At 39.9% G+C, this 21,341-nt stretch overlaps 2 protein-coding genes across 2 annotated transcripts; both read left to right on the top strand.

Moving 5' to 3' along the window:
- Positions 1–12,131: 12,131 nt before the first annotated feature.
- Positions 12,132–13,289, top strand: LOC110906942 (muscle M-line assembly protein unc-89-like). Its single transcript, XM_022151996.1, has one exon. The coding sequence runs from the start codon at positions 12,132–12,134 to the stop codon at positions 13,287–13,289; it is 1,158 nt and encodes a 385-aa protein (XP_022007688.1).
- A 100-nt stretch (positions 13,290–13,389) lies between these two features.
- On the top strand, positions 13,390–14,384 carry LOC110906943 (clusterin-associated protein 1 homolog). Its single transcript, XM_022151997.1, has 2 exons — positions 13,390–14,150; positions 14,195–14,384. Exons 1-2 carry the CDS (start codon positions 13,390–13,392, stop codon positions 14,382–14,384), a joined length of 951 nt encoding a protein of 316 aa, XP_022007689.1.
- Positions 14,385–21,341: the final 6,957 nt, after the last annotated feature.

Genomic DNA, 21,341 nt, shown 5'->3' with positions numbered 1-21,341 from the left:
TTGGAGGGAATATTTGTGGGTTATTCTAGTCCACTTAGACGAGTATTTTTCCGAGTCTTGGTAAGATCATTGAAGCTCAGCACCTGGAATGTCAAGGTTACACTATGCCTCCACAGAAACCTAGTGTCTCATGGCGATTTAACTACGAGAAGTTATGGGAGTCATTTGATTTACCTGAAGAGCCGTAGTTTATTGATCAGATAAATCTATATCGGGAGTACGAAGCCTCCCAGATGAACAAATGGCCAACCAAGTCTTTAAAGCGTCAACAGAATACAAATGATCATGAAGCTGGTCCCAGTCAAAGTGGTCACAGTGATGCAAATTTGCAGCAAACTCAGACAACTTCAGGACAGGAGCCTGCTCAAGAACGTCAAACAACAGTTTTTGATGAATCAGAGTCTAACTCGGATAGCCCGACCTTTGATCAAGGTGATTCAGAACCTGAAGGGGAGCAGATCCAGTCATCAGATCAGACAGTCCAAGTTGATGAGCAAGTTGCAGATCAAAATGTCACTAATTTGGAAAGCGAGGAGAGTGTTCTTGGTGAAGTTATGCCGAGTACTCTATCATATCACCCCGAATAGTTGATTATTGGAGAGTTGCAGTCAGGAGTTAGAACGAGAAGTCAAATCGACCAAGGCTTTGCTTGTTTTTATACTAAAATTGCATCGTTATAAAATGATTTTTCACTCAATTGCTTTATATCACAGGTTGAACCAAGAACGTATAAAGAGGTGCTGACTGAGGAGTCATGGGTTAACGCTATGCAAGAGGAGCTATGTCAGTTTGAAAAGTTTGGTGTATGGTGTTGGTGCACGAATGTCTAAAGCCTGCGTCTTAGTCTTAGTTGTTCATGTATAGGGTCTAGATATGTTAATTATATAATGTATAGGGGGTTGAAATGTAAAATTGGGTTTGTAATGTCCTGATTTCGCTCATAGTGACAATGTGTCACATGAGCGAAATCACAACAAGCTGATTTCGCTCCAATGACACATGGTCATATGAGCGAAATCCCCTCCCCTATATATAGTGGTTCTGTTTTCTCATTTTGTACGCGCATGTTTATTGTGTAGCCGAACTGCTGCTCGTCTATTTCTTGAAGAATTAATGAGAAAACTGTTTTAAAGTGATCTGCTTCTGTTTCTACTCCATTTCTGCTTTGATTCATGCTGATTTTGTATTTCTGCTGCATTATCAGTAGTATCTAGCTCTGATTGACTCACACGACTGTCAATAACGGTCCTACAATTGGTATCAGAGCCAGTTGTGAGCTAGTTTACCCGAATCAAAGCCTTTTTCTTGCACATTTTGAGTTTCTGGACTTTCCAACGGACAAAATGGACTGAAATTTGGACACATAGTGTAAAATTGTCTAATAACAAACCCTTGAGATTTTCAGACCTAAAAACAGCTTAAAACTGATCGAAAATGGCTCGTGAACTGATTTCGCTCGAAGGTACTTGAGTGATTTCGCTCGTAGGTTCAAGCGAAATCAAAGATTTCACTCATATTATGAGGTTTCGCTCATAGTGTCATATTTGATTTCGCTCTTGTGGTTTCGCTCAAGTTGACACTGTGATTTCGCTCGTAGTGTCATATTTGATTTCGCTCTTGTGGTTTCGCTCAAGTTGACACTGTGATTTCGCTCATAAGGTCATTTCCTGATTTCGCTCCTGAGAATAAAAGTTGATTTCGCTCATAACAACACTTAAAATCTGATTTCGCTTATAAAGCCTGTTTTAGTGTAAAAGTCATGGTTTGAGCGTTTAGTCCGTTTCGTACATGATCGAGTGTTGGAAACTCAGTCTGTGTTAAAAGTTTTTCGATAAAAACAACTTGTTTGTGAAAAAGTTAAACATTTTTCGAAATTTGTCACTAAAAATGGAACATCAAGATTTATACAACTTGTTTGCGGGGAGCGGCATGTCGGTTACGCAAAGTCCGGCGAGTATAGTTCAGAACGTTAACATGGAGAATGAATTAGGGATGATGCAAAAGCCACCAAAGCTTATGAGTTTGGACGAATACGCCGGATGGTCAGGCCGTTTCAAAAACTGGGTCCAAGCAAACCACTTCGAATGTTGGATGAAAATAGAGGCGAAGGATGTGCCACCGGTTGATGGACTAGGTTTGGAAAAGGGCATCGGGAGTTTAACGGAAACTGAACAGATTGAGTTCAAAGCTGAGAAGAAGATGGTGAGCATTCTGCAACAGGCCATCAAAGAAGATATTCTCATTTTACTGCAACATGAAGATAATTCTCAGTCGATGTGGCAAGCGTTGAAGCTGAAATTTCAAGGCAGTGTATCGATGATTAAAAGCGAAACGACAAATCAGTTAATCGAACGATACTGTCATCTTGTGGTTGAAATGAAATGGTTGGAGATTACCAAGACGAATGAAGAATGGATTGATAAACTGTGTGATGCACTTCCGTATGATGAATGGGGCACTTATCTAATGATGCTGAAGAATAATTCTGATTTTGTGAATCTCAACCTCAGCTCATTCATCGAGAAGATCGAAGCCCATGAGCTGGAATTGCTGAAAATCAAGAAGATGAACTCAGCGAGTGTACAACAAGATGTATCGTTGTATTACAAAGGCAATCCTCCAGTTTCAAACAATCAAAGCCCAAAAATACAGACGGGTTTCATTGCTAATAACACCTCAAGTGTTTCTTCAAATACTCCTCAATCCGGCAATTCTTCACCATTCGTGAACTTTGAACCGAATGTTAAAGCTCAGGAACTGCCTTCACCTCAAAGTTCTACAGGATCAAATCATCAGGTGTACGTTTCTGGGGTGCAGTGTAATATTGCGGTAAATATCAAGAATGGAAACGAGATAACTGAAACAGCCGCAAAACAACATATCGCACTACTTGCTTCCATTCTCGAGGCTTATGAAGGCTTAGTCGCAGGAAGGATCGGTAATCCTGACATGACGAAGGAGGATTATGACCAAATCGATCCCGAAGAGCTCGAATTGATTGATATCAAGTGGTGTATGGCCAGTTTGGTTCGAAGGGCTCAACGTTTCATGGAAATTACAGGCCGGAACAGTTTATCTGGTCCAGATCAAAAGTTAGGGTTTGACATGTCGAAAGTTACATGTTTTAAATGTAAAGAACGCAATCACTTCAAAAGAGAATGTCCTAACTGTGAAGTGAACAATCATCAAAACCCGTTCACAAACGACTACTACAGGCAAGCAATTTATCACCGACCAAACCAACAGCCAGCTGTTCAGAGGCCGCAGATTGAGAATAAACCGGAAAAAGCGTTGATCGTGAATCAAGACGATGAAAAGGTAGCTGCAGGATTCAGTTGGGATAAATATATCCCCGGTAGCGATGGTCAGGCTATGATGGTAGAAGTTGTTGAAATTTCTGAGATGGTGTCTGAGCCGGAAATAGTTACTGAAGATGTTTCTGAGGTTGTTGAAGAGATTTCTACTGAAAATGTGGTCGATCTTGAAGAAATAGCCGCTGAAGTGTATTACTACCAGTCAGAGCAGGAGGTATTGGGAAGTTTAATGAAATCTGTATTGCCTCCTAAAATTTCTGAATCTTTTGCAGGTTATTTTGAAGAACCAAAGACCGGATCATGCCCAAGATTTGAAGAGAAGAAAGAAGTCGTTGAAGAATTGATCGATGTGTCGAAAGAGCTGACTGGAGAGGCATTGAAGGACATAGCTGATAAAGCTCTAATGGGAAAGCTCAAAGAGGTAGACTCAAAACTCGAGGAGTCAAAGTCTGTCAGTAGTGTGTCGGTCAAACGAGAGGATTCTGGAGTTCAGGAGATCAAATCTGTCAACGTGTCTGAGTCTGAGTCAAACAATGTCGGTAAAACTGATTGTGTAGAGCCGGTTGTTGGAAAAGTTGTTTCAATCCCTGAAACACCATGCAAACAGTGTTTAGAACCATGCATGGAGTGTCTTGAAAAAGACACTAAGTATCAGGAATTGAAACACCATGCTGATATGATTAAATTCGACCTTGGCCAAGTTAAAGAGGCGTACGATACTCTTGCCAGGTCAATCAAGATGATCCAAAAAGAAAGTGTTGAAAACGATAAAGCAACTAAATTGGCTAAAGCAACACTATTTGATAAACAAATTGAAGTCAATTTTCATTTAGACACGATCGCATCGCTTAAGAAAGAACTTGAATTGGCTAAAATTGAAAACGATTGGATTGATAAAAAGCTGATGAGTTATGTGGCTTCATCGTACGTTCTTGAACAGATTGTCCCCCAGCAGCCACATGCTGCACCAGTCTTTAAGAGCGTTCCACCCCCAATGTGGAATCATTATACACAGAAATATCCAGATGGGGTGGAAGCTGCTTTGAATCTCAAATTGAGATCGATTGAGGAGAATCTGCCTGAAAGCATAGATGTCACATTCTCTGCATCCGACACCGACAATGATTCACAGGTTATAAAAACAGTTGTCGATCAGGTGTTGGATGAGGAGAGTGATAAATCTGAAAAATCTCAATCTGAAAAGGTAGTTAGTGATTCTGAAGATGAAGGGAATTTCTTAGATCGGTTCATACCGAAATCGGAAAAGAGTGCGAATGATGATCCGATTATGGTGGTATACACCATGATTGGAACAGACAAACTCTATTCCGATTTCGAGTATCCACTTCAGAATGTGAAGATTGAGAATGTCGAAAAGGTGTTTAAATTGGTTGAAATAAACATTAACGAGGTTAATAACAAAGAATTTTTTTCAAAACCTAAAAGGTCGTTTGTTACATCATGTCCCACAAGTTCGGGAAAGAAAGAAGGGGATGGTAAAGGAAATAACAAGAAAAACAATTTTAAAAACAAAGGAATTAGTTTTGAGAAGAAAACGGCTAAGCAGGTGTTTAAGCCGAAAGAGAAAATGACTGATATTTTTGTCGCTGGTCCAAATGTCGATGATGAGAAAGACTATATCTTTAGTCAAAAAGCTGTTGACGATTTCAATGCAGCGAAGAAGTTGAAAGAAGAGACAGTCAATTCCACTTTTGTTGAATATGACAAAAGGGTGTGTTATCGCTGCAGTGAAATCGAGCACATGGAGAAACAGTGTCAGAAAGTGATTGAGAAACCGGTTCAAAAACCAATTGTTCAAAAACCAAGTGTTTAAAAACCAAGTGTTCAAAAACAAACTGTTCAAAAACCAACTGTTCAAAAACCAACTGTTCAAAAATCAAACTTTCAAAAACCTCGACCTAAATCACCGATTGACACAAAAGGTAAAAAGCCGATGGTTTCTCCGAACCGAATTTTAAAGAGAGGGGAATCTTTGAAGTCGGAGGATAAGCCGAAATCGACTTTCAAGGTTGGCGAATCCTCTAAGTCTCGCAAGACTTCAAAAATTTACCCTAAAACAAAAATTTTCGAAAACCAATCTTGGGTCGCGAGGTCAAAACCATCTGTTGAAGTCAAAAAGATGGAGAATGCTTTGAAAGTAGAATCAAATGTTTGTTGAGTTTGAAAATGAAGTTGATAAATTTCTTGCTGAATTTCCCCTGATAACCGACAAAGTAAAATCAATTGTGAAAGAAGAGGTTCCTAATGTCACATTTAATTTTCCAAAAACAGTTGAGAAATGTGATGTTGTGTTCGGAAGTGTGTCTGAAGTTAAGAAATCATGGGCTTCATTGTTTGAATAAGCTGATTTGATGTTTTGCAGGGGCTGCCCAAGTCTATACTGTCAAAGTGGATTATGGATAGTGGTGCTTCAAGGCATATGACTGGGACGCTAGCTCTTCTCTATGATGTCAAATCCATAAATGGAAGCTATGTGGGTTTTGCCGGGAATCAAGGTGGGAGAATCGTTGGTCAAGGAACATTGACAAATGGCGTGATTTCGTTCGACAAAGTGAACTACATAGTAGAATTACAAAACAATTTACTCAGTATTTCACAAATCTGTGACAAAGCGTTTAGTGTACATTTTACAAACAAAGAATGTGTGGTTTTGAAACCAGGGTTTAAAATCCCTGATGAGATGGTGTTGTTGTGCGCTCCGCGGGAAAATGATCTTTATATTCTTGATATGAGCATCGCAACGCCAACAACTCATCAGAAACAATGTTTTGTGTCAAAGACTAAAGCGACAGAAAAACATTTGATAATGTGGCATCGTAAGATGGGCCATATTCATGTTCGAAAAATGAACTTTTTAGTACACAATGATTTGGTTGATGGTGTAAATCTGAAGAATTTTCACTTGAATGATGATTGTGTAGCGTGTAAGAAAGGAAAGCAGACTCGGAAGTCACACCCATTGAAGATCATCAACACAATCAGGTTACCTCTTGAGAGATTACACATGGATCTCTTCGGGCCTGTCAACATAAAGAGCATCAGCGGAGACTTATATTGCCTGGTGGTGACTGATGACTTTACGCGATTCTCGTGGGTTGTGTGCTTAGAAAGAAAAGATCAAACCTTTGAGTCGTTAATGGTGCTATTCAAGAAGATGGAAACGGTGTATAAGCTACCGATCCGGAGGATTCGTAGTGACAACGGAATGGAATTCAAAAACAACAAGATGTACGAGTTTTGCAACGAGAAGGGAATCCTTCATGAATTCAGTGTGCCATACACACCACAGCAAAACGGCGTAGCTGAACGAAAGAATCGGACCCTGATAGAGACAGCCCGTACAATGTTAGCCGATTCCAAGCTACCAATCTTTTTCTGGAGCGAGGCAGTATCTGCAACTTGCTATACGTTGAATCGTGTTCTTACTCTCAAGAAGTACAAAAAGACATGCTTTGAGCTGCTGCACCGATATAAGCCAAATCTTGAGTTTCTGGAGCCATTTGGGTCTCCTTGTACATTTATTGATGAAAACGGTAAATTTGGCGCTAAATCTAATGAGGGTTTCTTTGTAGGTTACGCAAGCCCGCTGAAGAGGGTGTTCGTACCGTGCCTGGGGAAAATGATTCAAGTCCAGCATGTGGATTGTCAGAAGCATACTCCATCACCACAACTTCCCGGACAAAAATTCCTGTTCGACTACGACAAGCTCTGGGAGTCGTTTCATTTACCGGTTCAGCCGAGTGATGAGGAACTTGCTCTTTTGTACCAGTACCAGCAATATATGTCACAAGAGCCAGTGTCTAGACCGCTAGAAGTTTCTCAACCCACCGGGGGTACTCACGATGATGAAGCAGGACCAAGTGGAACAGCTCACGAACCACCAAAGGAACCAGCTCCATCTTTTGATGAATCTGATGACTCAGAAGTGGAACCCGCTCTGACTTTTGACGAGGATCCAACGGAAGCTGAGGATCAAATCGTTGATCTTGACATATCGAGCTTGGAATCGGAAGTGAATGTGCCTGACAATGCTATGCCTCGGACGTTGTCTTACCATCCGTCAGAGCAGATAATATACCTTGGCCTATAAATAGAACCATTAGGGTTCTCATTTGGTGACTTGGCCTATAAATAGAGCAGATAATTGGTGACCTGCAAAGTGGTGTCAAAACCCGAGATCAACTAAATCGAGCTCTTACATGTTTCTATTCTTCTATTGCTGATGTGCAGAAAGAAGTCTCATTAAAATGTTTTATTTCGCAGATCGAGCCCAGAACTTACAAAGAGGCATTGACTGAGGATAGCTGGGTAAATGCAATGTAGGAGGAGCTGCAACAATTTGAAAAGCTGGGTGTCTGGAGACTCGTTGATCTGCCAAAGAATCAGAAGTTAATCAAAACAAAGTGGGTTTTTAAGTGCAAATGAGATGATAGAGGTGTCGTGGTGAGAAACAAAGCGCGACTAGTGGTACAAGGCTTTACTCAACAAGAAGGCATCGACTACGATGAAGTCTACGCCCTGGTTGCCAGACTCGAGGCAATTCGGATATTTCTAGCCTTCGCGTCATGGAAAGATTTTAAAGTGTACCAGCTGGACGTCAAATCTACCTTCCTTTATGGAAAAATCAAAGAAGAAGTGTATGTGGGGCAACCGCCAGGGTTCACAGATCCACTGCACAAAAACAAGGTGTATCTATTGGACAAAGCGCCTTATGGACTACACCAGGCCCCGAGAGCCTGGTACGAGACGCTTTCCCAATATTTGTTGGCCAATGGGTTCACAAGAGGGACAGTAGATTGCACGTTGTTCACAAAGGAAGTGGCAGGACATTTGTTGATCGTGCAGATTTACGTTGATGATATCATTTTTGGTTCCACCAACGACGACCTGTGTAAAGAATTTGAAAAAGTGATGAAGAAAAAGTTTGAAATGAGTTCGATGGGGGAGATGAAGTTCTTCCTCGGGCTGCAGGTGGAGCAGATGCCCGATGGAATCTTCATTCATCAAACGAAGTATGTGAAGGACATGCTTGACAAGTTTGATATGACAGATTGCAGTCCTGCATCCACCCCCCTTGCATAGAATCACGAGATTTGTCCAGATGAAAATGGAGTGAAAGTGGACGAGACATTGTATCGATCAATCATTGGATCTCTGATGTATCTCACGGCTTCCCGTCCAGACATCATGTATCCGACGTGCCTCTGTGCCAGATATCAGTCGAATCCAAAGCAGTCACATCTGACCATCGTGAAACGTATCTTACGGTATTTGAAAGGCTGCCCAAGCATCGGCTTGTGGTATCCTCGATCGGGTGACTTTACTTTATCTGGTTTCGCTGATTCTAACTTTGGAAGCTGCAAGCAAAACGCAAAGTCCACCACTGCTGGGTGTCAGTTCTTCGGAACTCGACTCGTCACCTGGCAGTGCAAGAAACAAACCGCAGTAGCGCTCTCTACATGCGAGGCTGAATACGTTTCAGCCTCCAGCTGTTGCTCGCAGATCCTTTGGATCCAACAGCAGATGCATGACTTCGGTTTGCAATTCTTAGACACTCCGATCTATGTGGACAATGAAGCAGCTATTAACATCACTAAAAATCCGGTTCACCATTCAAAAACAAAACATATTGAGATCCGTCGCCACTTTATCCGTGACTGTCACGAGAAAAAGTTAATTCGGATTGAACACTTGCATACCGATGATCAGAAAGCGGATTTTTACACAAAACCATTTGACAAAAAGAGATTTTACTATCTTTTGAAATTAAACGGGATGAAAAATCTGCAATCTGGGAGGGTAATTGAATGTGAAGCCGAGTTGGGCGGCGATCTGACGTGAACCATGTTGTGTTGTCAATTTTGTTTGTACAGTTTATTTTCTGCTTTTCGATAAAAACAAAAACTAAAAAAATATGTTTAAGTTTTAGGGGGAGAAATTCGCAGAAAAATACAAAAACATGATAAAATTCAAAAATCCAAAAACATTAGAAAACTTCAAAAAGAGTTTGTGTAGAATAGGGGAAATGATAGTACATCAGGTAGACGGACACAGTACACTAAATAATCGTAATGTATAAAATGCAATTAAGCAGTCTCGCTAAAGATGTGCCGGTAGGTTTTTACAAAATCAGTAGATCAGTTTGGGATATAAACATAAAAATTTACTTGCGTCTACGTGGGGAACACCTCCAGGATATATGGGTAACCCCCGAAATCCTGTTTGAAAGGTCCCGTATTCTGAGATACTAGGTCTTTATGCTTAGTGATATCTGGGGTATTATCCCGGGACTTCTGCTGTATGGAAATACTGACCTAGTCTCCGGATAATGCTTTACGCATTGCTTTACTCGTAAAGCCTCCCTCAGCATAAAAAATGATGACACATTGAAAAATGTTAATCATGTGCTGTTGTAAAAAAGATTCCCTAAAGGGAACCCACCGTAAAGTTGAAGCCGTCATCTCTCTGCGTATACGGAAGTATCGACCTGAGCTCTCACGGCCCTCGCAATTCACCCCATTGCAGATATCCTTTAGGTATACTCACCTGTAAGACTGAATGCTGGGATCTGGATACGGGAGTATATACTGAGGTGGGACACATGTAGAGGTTTAAGTCCTAAAACACTAATTCTGTATCCCAGACAGATTGAAAGTTCTGTGAGAATTTAAGAGGATCAGTATATCGGCAATCTACGCGAATTGTTTGATGCTTAGTATGAAATAATAGCTTAACAGTGCTTATGTCTAGTCGGCAGCTGATATGATCCCCTAACACGCTCACAAAAAGATTGTGTGTACAGTTTTCAGTATCGTCTGTTATAAAATCCAAAAAGATTTTAGTTTCTCATCTTATTTTCGACATCCGACGTTGGGAATCAGACGATCAAAGCTTAGTGCAGATCATGTCTGTGTTTGATGAGGGCTGGGTAAGCAGGGGATGCTAAACAAGTGATTGGTACAGTGTTTGACAGTTTGAAAAGTGTTTGAAAGTTCAAAACGTTCAGAAGTTCATTAATTTGAGCTGTTTTTAACACGAAAAGACTGCGTACTTCATAATCCGGTCAGCCAAGGTCATTAACTTGGACTTGGTAGGCCAAACAATTGACCAAGGTCATTGACTTGGACTTGGTTAACTGGGTGTGTCGGTGTTTAATCAGAAAATTGTTAAAATGTTAAATTTTTGAAAATCATGTTCTGATTTCGCTCATGTGTCAATTAAAGGTAATTTCGGTCATAAGCTGCTTCACATGTGATTTCACTTATAGCTCCAAAACTGATTTCGCTCGAGAGGTTGTTGGTCATTAGGAGCGAAATCAGGTCGACTATATAAGTCATCTGATTTCGCCCATAGTGTCACTTTACACATTTCGCTCATTAGACTTCTCTCTCCAGCGACCATAAGCGAAACCCTGAAATCATCTGTTTACAAACGAAGTGCTGCCCATTTTTCTTCAGATCTTGTGTCTATATCATATTGTAAACATGGGCAAGGTATTCCATGGACCAATTTGACTGAAATCATGCTTTATTGAACTGTCGGCAAGTGTTAGTGAATAAAACATAGTTTTTAGGGTTTACAATGTTAAATCTGATCATTAAATGATGTATGTATTGTCGTCTTAGTGTGTAGATCATGTTATTGTGTACTGATTGTTCTAAATCTGAGAGAATTTCATGTTTGTCGATGTATGGGTGTTACAGAATAAGATCTAGGGTTCATTTAAGGTCAAAATTAAAATTAAAACATACCCTAAGTGTCAGAATTAACATGTTAACAGTTTAGTGGGTTCAATTTTGGGATTTGATGAGTTTTTGAGTGTTTGATAGTGATTTTGCCTCTAACTGTCATGTTCAGTGATTTCGCTCTTAATGTTCTTGGTGATTTCGCTTTTATGTACATATTTTGCTTTCGCTTCAAAGGTCAAAGTGTGTCTTCGCTCTAAGTGTCACTGTAATTTCGCTCTTATGTCATCCTTCTGATTTCGCTTTTGAACATAAACTGTGTTTTCGCTTATTGTACACATTTGTGATTCCGTTCATAAGTGTATCATGTGATTTCGTTCTTGTGTCATTTTTGTGATTTCGCTTATTGTGCACACTTGTGATTCCGCTTATAGTGTATCATTCTGATTTCGCTTTTGGTGTATCAAGTGTGATCAATTGAATCTGTTTTGATGAAAATTATTCTAAGTATTGATTCAGTGTATGTTGTTTGATATGCAGGGTTCAAGTGTGATCTTTCATCCTCTTCACAACAGTTGTTGTGATTTGGATATGCAGAAAAACCCTGAATTAGCCAAGTTTAGCGGTATTTTGGAGTTTATGGAACGAGTTCCAATCCAGAAAGCGCTTACAGATCAACGTCCATTGTACAGATCTCATATAGACCATTTCTGGAAGAATGCAAGCTACGATGATCAGAACAAAGTAATTTCGTCGATTGTTGAGGTGCATGGTAAAAATGAGAAGATACTAGTCACTGAAGCGCTTATTCGTGAGGTTATTAACTTTCCGGATGAAGCAGAGTCGCCAATAAGATTTCCAGAATGAATGGTGAAAGGCTGCATGCTTAGAATGGGTTATCAGGGAGCATTAAACGTTGGGAACTATTTAAAGTCGAAATTTCAAAAACCCTACAAGTTCCTTATTCAATGTACTTTGATGTCGCTGAGCCATACAAAAGGGAGCTATGATACAATGCGTGACTATCAAATGAACATGGTAACTGCGTTAGTGCTGAACAAGAAATACAATTTCTCACATATTTGTATTCCACTACATGACAGAGAACATTATGACGAAGAACATGTCTTGGATGTATCCTCGATTCGTGCAGATGTTGATCGACCATGCTTATCCAGAAATTGATCGAAATATAAAGGATGACTTGTTGGTGCAATCACATATGAGCAACGATTCGCTCAAACAGCTTGCAAGATATCATCCTAATCACCCCGAACCAAAAGTTGGTGTTGAATTCTTTGGGTTTATAAAGGATGCCAATTACGTTGATCCTGATCCAGTTGATCACAAAAACTGGAGAAACGAAGAAGAGATGAAAGAGGTTGTCTATGCTGAAGAGCTGAAAACTCTTGAGGAGTTTAAAAACATTAAAAATGAATGGTTTGTTAAAGAAACAGGGAGGAGACGTAGAAAGGCTACTCCTAAAGTTCAAGAGGGTGAAGGGTCATCATCAAAACCAAAGAAAAAGCAAAAGAAAGCAGCAGAAACGTTGTTGATTGATGAACCTGAAGAAGATGAGATAGTTGTAGCTACGGAAGATGATCCGTATAATGCTGGTGAAGACATTATGTTTAATGTTGATGTCTTGGAAACTGGGCCAACAGTGACTGCTGAAGTTGATCAAGCGGTTAATGTCGAAGCTGGAAAAGAGAAGGTTATTGATGACATTGAGGGTGATGATGTGGATAAGAGCACTACAAGTTCTTCAAGCTCTTCAGATGATGAGATTGACGGGACTGAACATTTAAGAAGAGTTCAGGAAGCAACAGAACAAGAGAAATTGTTGAGGAAGAGAAAGAGACAGGAAAAGGATGATGATGAAGCTTATGTTCCTTCTCCAGAACATGTCTCTGAGTCACAATCTCCTTCAGTAGGTCGAAAGAAAGCTGGAGCACGAAAGAAAGTTGTATCTCCAAAAATTCGAAAAGTTACACCGAAGATTAAAATGCCAAAGATTGTCTTAAAGAAGAAACCAACCAAAGAAACCAAGAAACCACCAACACCACCACATGAACCAACACCACCTCAATCACCAATCCAATCACCTCCACGACAACCTACACCACCACAACAATCTTCACCACCGAAACAATCAACACCACCTAGACAACCATCACTTACATATTTCACCACCACCACAACAAACCTTTCTTACATCGCAAGAAATCTTTCAAACACCACCTCGCACCCAAATGCAACTAACACCTAGTTCTTCTGGCAAAGGTCTTCATATTCCTCATGATAATCTTGAAGACATTGGAGATTTTGGATTTGCTAACGATGAACAAGTGAAGAAGTTGGAGAAAAAGATGGATGAAGTGATGGATGAGAACAAGAAGCTAGCTGCTGAGAACAAGAAAGTTTCTGATCGTGAAAGAATTCTTGAAATGCGTGTAAAGAGGTTGGAGACAGATAACAAAGAATTGTTGAAAAAGATTGACTCTGATCAATCAGAGATTGATATTTTGAAGGTGAAAGTTGCTGAACTTGAAGAAGAGAAAGCTCGAAGAGATGAACAAAACGAATACTTCAAGTTGAAAAACAAAGAGCTAGAAGCGGCGAAAGCATTCAGAGATCATGAATTCTATATGTTGAATAAAGTCGTTGAAAGTATGCTCGGAACGACAGTTGAACAAAAGTTTGAAGAATTACAAGTTGAAGAACTCAGGGCAGAACGCCAAGCTAAAATTGATGAACAAACGAAAGATAAGGGCAAAGGCGTTGAAGGTAGTTCAGTAGTGACAGAGAGATTGATTGTTCCTTCCATGGTTGTTGAAAATCCTGAACCGATTACTGCTATATCTGGTTTATTTGAGGAAGAAACACATCTTGAAGAGTTAATTGGTGATAGTGATGACGAAGATGATGATGAAGAAGATGATGAAGATGAGAAAGTATTTTCTGCGAGCAGTCATGGTTCTGGTAATGAAGATGACGATGCTCAGGGCGGTATGGGTGTGAAAGTATCTGAAGCTTCCACTGAGAAAACTGTTGATGATTTGATGAACGATTCCGTGAATGAAGAATCAGGGGGGCTGATGGAAAGGGGGAATCGGGTGATGTTCAGAATGTTCAACAAGCCGAGAAGTTAATCCTGTGATTGGATACTTACAGAGAAGAAGGCGAACATTTTCATACGTACATGTTGGAAGCAATTAAAGAAATGACTTGCATGGTGAATCCTGATTTTAAGTTCGATTTTGAAGAAGAATTGAACGCCTTCGACATCAATCAGCAGCCTGAATATGAGTATAAATATGTTGAAGATGCTGACATGTATGACAGAGTTGAAGTCGAAGATTAGATAGATGATGAAAGCGTTAGTGAAGATACTTCACAGCTGCCTACGCTGATGGAGTTCTTTACAGAAGAAAATCATGATGAGTTGAGAAGAAAAGTTTATGAGATTCTGAAAGATAAGAACTTTGATGGCACTCCCAAAGATATGGCAAAGGAAGAAAGGAAGAAATGGTTCAAAGACAGTCACGAGAGGAAGTTCAAACGGCCATTGAAGTACTATCAACGTGATCGAAGTGTGTCTCTCGGTGACATCATTAGCTGGGGTTTCTTACCTCAGATTAATGCATATGCGATCAGGAGAGAATGTGGGGTACAGTACTTTGAATATCTATATGACGTGATGTCATTACCCTGGTGGGATGTGGAAGAGCTATCTAAAGTCAGAACTTTAGATTATCTGGTACGAAAGAATGATATTCCAATGTGGGGGTATATCGAGTTTGAATCGTTGAGAGAGTTTCGTCATTGGAAGCCTCATTATCCTAAAAGAGTGCAGAGGGTAGATCCTGAAACAGGGGTTGTAGAAACTATCCTTAACGTCAAAAAGCCAAAGACAATGAAGACTATCCCAGTGCCACCAATGGAGCAGGATTTCTACAAAGACTTTTTGGGCTGGGTGTATAGTTACATTTCGACTGAGGCTGTCAATACTTACAGAGCAGGAGGAGAATTACGAGAGATACATGTGTATGATCCTATGTGGCTTGTGAACTGCTCGGCAAAGGATATCGAATGTTTATTCATCAACAAGATTCATTATCAGGCAGAAGATAAAGAGCAGGCCATGCAGTTTCAGCGTGTTGCTACTCTTTGCTTTCAGAAAGGTATCAATTCTAAGAGTAAATGGAAGTCATCATGGTGGTCACTCGATGACAAGATGAAAAGAAAAGCTGAACGTGAATGTCGAAAGCTTGAAGAAAAGAGAGGAACGTGGATGAATATGCAAGATGAAGAAGAGAAGGCGAGAAAGAAAGAGAATGACAGGATAAGGAACGCGCTTAGGAAGAAGCCTAAGCAGCATGAAGAAAAGTTCAAGTCCTTGTGAAGACCCGAAGACAAGACTGAAGACTGCGGCTGTATCCAAGGGGGAGTTTGTTGGTGCACGAATGTCTAAAGCCTGCGTCTTAGTCTTAGTTGTTCATGTATAGGGTCTAGATATGTTAATTATATAATGTACAGGGGGTTGAAATGTAAAATTCGGTTTGTAATGTCCTGATTTCGCTCATAGTGACAATGTGTCACATGAGCGAAATCACAACAAGCTGCTTTCGCTCCAATGACACATGGTCATATGAGCGAAATCCCCTCCCCTATATATAGTGGTTCTGTTTTCTCATTTTGTACGTGCATGTTTACTGTGTAGCCGAACTGCTGCTCGTCTATTTCTTGAAGAATTAATGAGAAAACTGTTTTAAAGTGATCTGCTTCTGTTTCTACTCCATTTCTGCTTTGATTCATGCTGATTTTGTATTTCCGCTGCATTATCAGTAGTATCTAGCTCTGATTGACTCACACGACTGTCAATAATGGTCCTACATATGGAAGCTTGTCGATCTTCCTGATAGTCACAGAAGAATAATACAAAATGGGTGTTCAAATGCAAGCGAGGATAGGGGAGTGATAGTGCGCAACAAAGCTCGCCTAGTTGTTCAGGGCTTCAGTCAACAGGAGGGAATAGACTTCACGGAAGTTTATGCTCCAGTTTCCAGACTCGAAGCTATCAAAATCTTTCTTGCATTCGCTTCGTGGAAAGGGTTTAAAGTCTATCAGCTGGATGTAAAGTCGGCATTCCTGTACGGCAAAGTGAAAGAGGAGGTCTATGTCGGTCAGCCACCGGGCTTCACTAATCCGATTCACAAAGATAAAGTCTACCTCTTGGACAAAGTGTTGTATGGATTGCACCAGGCCCCGAGAGCCTGGTATGAGACGCTCTCTCAACACTTGCTATCCAATGGCTTTATTCGAGGAAAGGTAGATGCCACTCTTTTCACAAAGGAGGTCGTTGGACATCTTCTGATCGTGCAAATATATGTTGATGATATTATGTTCGGGTCCACGAACGAGGAACTCTGCAAAGAATTCGAGAATGTGGTGAACCAGAAGTTCGTGATGTCGTCAATGGGTGAGATGAAGTTTTTCCTTGGGCTGTAAGTCGATCAAATGCCAGAGGGGATCTTCATGTATCAAACAAAGTATGTCCACAATGTTCTGGAGAAAGTCGGTATGTCAGAGACTGCACGGTATCAACTAATCACGTTAGCAACTAATCACGGTATCAACCCTGATCTCACCGGAGAGAAGGTCGATGAAACGCTTTACTGCTCAATGATTGGTTTGTTAATGTATCTCACTGCATCTCGGCCCGATATAATGTACCCGACCTGCCTCACGACCCGTTATCAGTCAAGTCCAAGATCTTCACACATGGTCATTGTCAAGCGGATTCTACGCTACCTGAGAGGAACTCCAAGTTTGGGGTTGTGGTATCCAAAAGACGGTGATTTCAGACTGGAAGGTTACTCTGACTTTGATTTCAGATGCTGCAAATTGAATTCAAAGTCTACAATAGCAGGATGCCAATTTTTCAGACCACGTCTGGTGACGTGGCAATGTAAGAAGCAGACTACCGTCGCACTCTCAACGTATGAAGCAGAGTATGTTTCAGCAAGCAGTTGCTGTTCTCAGATTCTGTGGATCCAACAGCAAATGTGGGATTACGGTTTGCAATTTCTTACTACTCCTGTTTTTGTAGACAATGAAGCAGCAATCAACATAACTAAAAACCCAGTACATCACGCTAAATCGAAACATATTGAAATTCGACATCACTTCATCCGTGATTGCTACGAGAAGAAGTTGATTAGAATTGAAAAAATCCACACCGACGAACAAAAAGCTGATTTACACACAAAACCGTTTGATAAGTCACGTTTTCACTACTTGTTAAAACTAAACGGTATGAATCTTTTGTTGTCAGGGGGAGCAATTGTTGGAGTTGATGAGCAATCCAAAGCAGAGGACGTTGGGAAGCAATTTGCTCTGGTTTGCAACTTTTTAGATGTTTTGGTATTTAGGGGGAGATAGTTTTATATAGAAAATACAAAAACATTAAAAAATGTAAAAATACAAAAACAATAGAAATTTCAAAATGTAAAAAAAGACATTAGGAAATCTAAAAAGAGTTTGTGTAAAAAGAGGAAATGATAATACATCAGTTAGACTGTCACGGTACGCTAAAGATTTGTAAAGTTAAAAGCGTTAAACGGTCTCACTGATGATGCGTCGATAGGTTTTTACACATTTAGTAAGCTGTTTTCGGGATATAAACCTAAATCTATATCTTTCTTATTTCGTGGGGAACATCTCTCGGATACATAGGTAACCCCTGAATTCTTGGTTGAAAGATTGCCTCTTTCTGAGATACGAGGTCTATATACTTAGTGATATCTGGGGTATTATACCAGGACTTCTGATATTGCGGAAGCAATGGCCTAGTCCTCGTATAATACTTTATGCGCTTTAAATATAAAGCTTTCCCTCAGCATAAAAATTGATAAGTATTGAAAAATACAAATCAAGTGCTGTTGTAAAGAAGATCCCTAAGTGGGACACACCTCAAAGTCGAGCCATCATCTCTCTATCAGAACGGAAGTTCTAACCTGAGCTCTCATGGTCTTGCACTACCCTGAAAACATATATCAGTATAGTATATTCACCTGTAAGACTGAATATGGGGATCTGGATACGAGAGTATATTCTGAGGTGGGACACGCGAATAAGTTAAGTTCTTTAAACACTAATCCGTATCCTGAATCAGTTGAACATTGTGTGAAAATTTAAGTGGATCAGTATATCGACAATCTAGGTGAATCGTTTAAAAGTTAATGTGAAATATAAGCTCAACGATGCTAGTGACATGTTGGTAGCTGATATGATCCTCTAACACAGCTCACAAAAAGATGTTTGTAAATAGTTTCCTGTTATTTCATTTCAGCTTTAAACTCAAAAAGATTTTCAGTGTATTTTAACATAAACTTTCTAAAACTCAAAAAGATTTTATTTCTGCTTTAGTTTTGACAAACCATTGTGGAAAACTGATCTTTAGAATCTCAAATGCGATGCAGAGAAAGTTTTTGCTGTTGGACTGGGTTGGGAGCTAATCTGAATGTTTGGGAATCTTAAAAAGTTAAACAACTTCATTAAATTGAAACTTGTATCTTTAAGAAAAGGTTGAAAAATTGTTTAAAAATGTCAGTTGGTTCGAATCGGGTCAACCCAGGTCATTAACTTGGACTTGGTCGACAAATCGAGTAACCAGGGTCATTAACTTGGACCTGGATACTTGAGTGGATGTTTAAAATTGGTAAAAAATTGAAAAAGTTAGAAAAATTTGTAAGTTTAGGATCGAATGATCATCTGATCGGATGACCATCCGGTCGGATGGCCATCCGAATGGATGACAACCTATATATAGCTATCCGAGCAGAAATCATTCATTCGATCGGCTAACCATTCGACACACTTCACTTTTTCTCTCGATTTCATATTGTGATTCTAAGCCATTTTCTTGCCGGATCTTTTACATAGGCTTGTTGGTTTGCACATCATTCACTATGGTGAAGGTAAGTTCCCCAGATTTCATTGTGTAAGACCTGTTTTGATGTTTGAACGTGCCGACTGTGTCAACTTGATATTTTCTTAGATCTAGGCTTGATTTGATGATTTTTAATGAAATTGTTCATAGATCCTTGTACATCAGCCTTAGATTTAGGAGTTTACCGTTCCAATTTCATCAAAACAGGGTTAGATTTAAACATAAGCTCATGCGACACGTTGACAACCGAACATGCTTTCTGTTAGATCTAGAGCTTATTATGCAATTTTGAAGAAATTGAACATAGGGTTTTCTTAATCGGCGATAGTTTTAAGAGAAATTGAGTTCAGTTTTGCAAAAAACATGAAAAAATTAAATTGATGTGTTTGAATGTTCACAACTGTTCTTCATTGTCACTCGGATGACCATCCGAGCGGATGACCATCCGAACGGATGATCATCCGGACCATTTCACTATCGTGTTCTTGAGTGCTTAACTGTTTTCACTCGGATGACCATCCGATCGGATGACCATCCGATCGGATGACCATCCGATCGGATGACCATCCGAACGGATGTCCATTCGGACCATCATGCAATCAAGCTCATTTTTCCATTCGGTCGAATGACCATCCGGACCATGTTGCTTTCATGTTTATTTTTCCATCTGGTCGAATGGTTATTCGGATCACTGCTCATTCGAACCCTTTGCAATTCAGACCATATCCATCCGAGCGGATGACCATCCGGTCGGATGGCCATTCGACAACATGTCATTCGAATGGAGTGCACAGTGTAAAGTGTTAGAAAATTTTCACTGTGTACAATGTGTCTCGATATACGTGCATATCCTGTTAATGAAATTTTTGCAGGCAAGGGCTTCTGATTTCCATAAAAAACACAATATATGTTGTATGTTGGATGAGAATTATCCAAATATTGATCCATTTAAAGACGTAGTGCCGTTCTTAAAGGAGAGTAGGATTTTTAAGGCGTTGACAGATAGGCATAGGTGCTACAGGTCACATGTTAGATTCTTTTGGAATGCTGTACATTATGTGGAGGAATAGAAGGCGATACACTCTGCAGTTAGAATCAAGGATGCGAACGATAAAGATATTGATCTACCAGTGAAGATTACAGTGGGAGATATTAGAAGAGTGTTGGACTTGCAGGATAAAGATGAAGATCCCATTATTGGTTCTGAAAGATTGTGCAAAGGATTTTGGCTAAGGATGGGATATACTGGATTCATAAATGATAAAGGTTACAAGAAGTCAAAGTTCTATTGACCTTACAAATTCTTGGTGCACTGTGTGATTCATGCCTTAGGGCATAGGAAGGGTGCATACGACGAAGCTTCGGATTACATTATGAATATTATTATGAGCTTAGTCCTCAACAGACCATACAACATTTCTCAAGTAATTTTCAATCACATGCTGGACAACATAAAAGGTGAAAGACATGTCCATTATCCTAGGTTTGTGCAGATGTTGATAGTTGACTAAATTCCAAATATGCCGAAGGAAGATAGTGATGAACTACCGTTAGATCACATGGACAGTGAAACATTGAAACGTCTGGATGTGTATAGAGGAGTGAAACCGGAAGATGTACCAAAGTATAGGCAGAAATTTGCAAAGATAAAGAAGCCGGGTTACGTAGCTCCAGAGGGTGAAAGATGGAGGCATGATGATAGTAATTCGGATAATGAAATAGATGGAATGAAGCTACTTGTGCTTAAGAAGACTCGATGGTGGTTTGTGAGAGATGAAAAGAGGAAAAGAACTCCAAAAGTGACAACGCCGAAAATTGTTATAAAGGGTAAAACAAAGAAGCAGGAATCACCAGAAAGGTTGGTAGATGTTTCATTTGAATATTTTACTAAAAATGTTAATATTTGTGTTGCAGAAACAAAGAAGAAGAAATCACCACCACGCCTGGTCGATGAGCCTGTGATATCTCCAACAGATGTGATTAATCAAGGCGTTGATCTACATAAGATGTCTTTTGCTGATTATGAGAAGTTATCTACGGCTCAAGGTGCTCAAGATGCAGTAAAGACTGATGAAAATGTTGAAGCTGGTGGAGAAGGTGTGAAAGAGACGTTCGTTAAAGGAGAGGTGCACACGGATTCAAGCGAGACAGAAGTGACATTGATCCTACAAAGATAGCACCTACTACTTATATCAGTGGAAAGTTCAAATTAAAGAAAAGTCCAAAGAAGAAGAAAGCGTCTGATGAAGAGGATGCTACTTATGAGCCAGCACCTATAGAGAAAAAAAGCTAAAAAAAGGTATTCGAAAGCGCAAGGCACGTCCAACTGGAGATTTGCCAAGAAGAATCAAAGCTAGAAAAGATACA

This window comes from Helianthus annuus, chromosome 14, assembly GCF_002127325.2.
Source record: "Helianthus annuus cultivar XRQ/B chromosome 14, HanXRQr2.0-SUNRISE, whole genome shotgun sequence".
Taxonomy (NCBI): Eukaryota; Viridiplantae; Streptophyta; class Magnoliopsida; order Asterales; family Asteraceae; genus Helianthus; species Helianthus annuus.
This window is presented reverse-complemented; position numbering and strand designations above follow the sequence as displayed.

What these genes read in the sequence shown, in the direction of transcription:
- LOC110906942 (XM_022151996.1), top strand. Translation starts at nt 12,132, where the DNA reads ATGACGAAGAACATGTCTTGGATGTATCCTCGATTCGTGCAGATGTTG.
- LOC110906943 (XM_022151997.1), top strand. Translation starts at nt 13,390, where the DNA reads ATGGATGAAGTGATGGATGAGAACAAGAAGCTAGCTGCTGAGAACAAG. An exon ending in AATCGGGTGATGTTCAGAAT is followed by an intron (nt 14,151 to 14,194) that starts GTTCAACAAGCC and finishes GGATACTTACAG; the next exon opens with AGAAGAAGGCGAACATTTTC.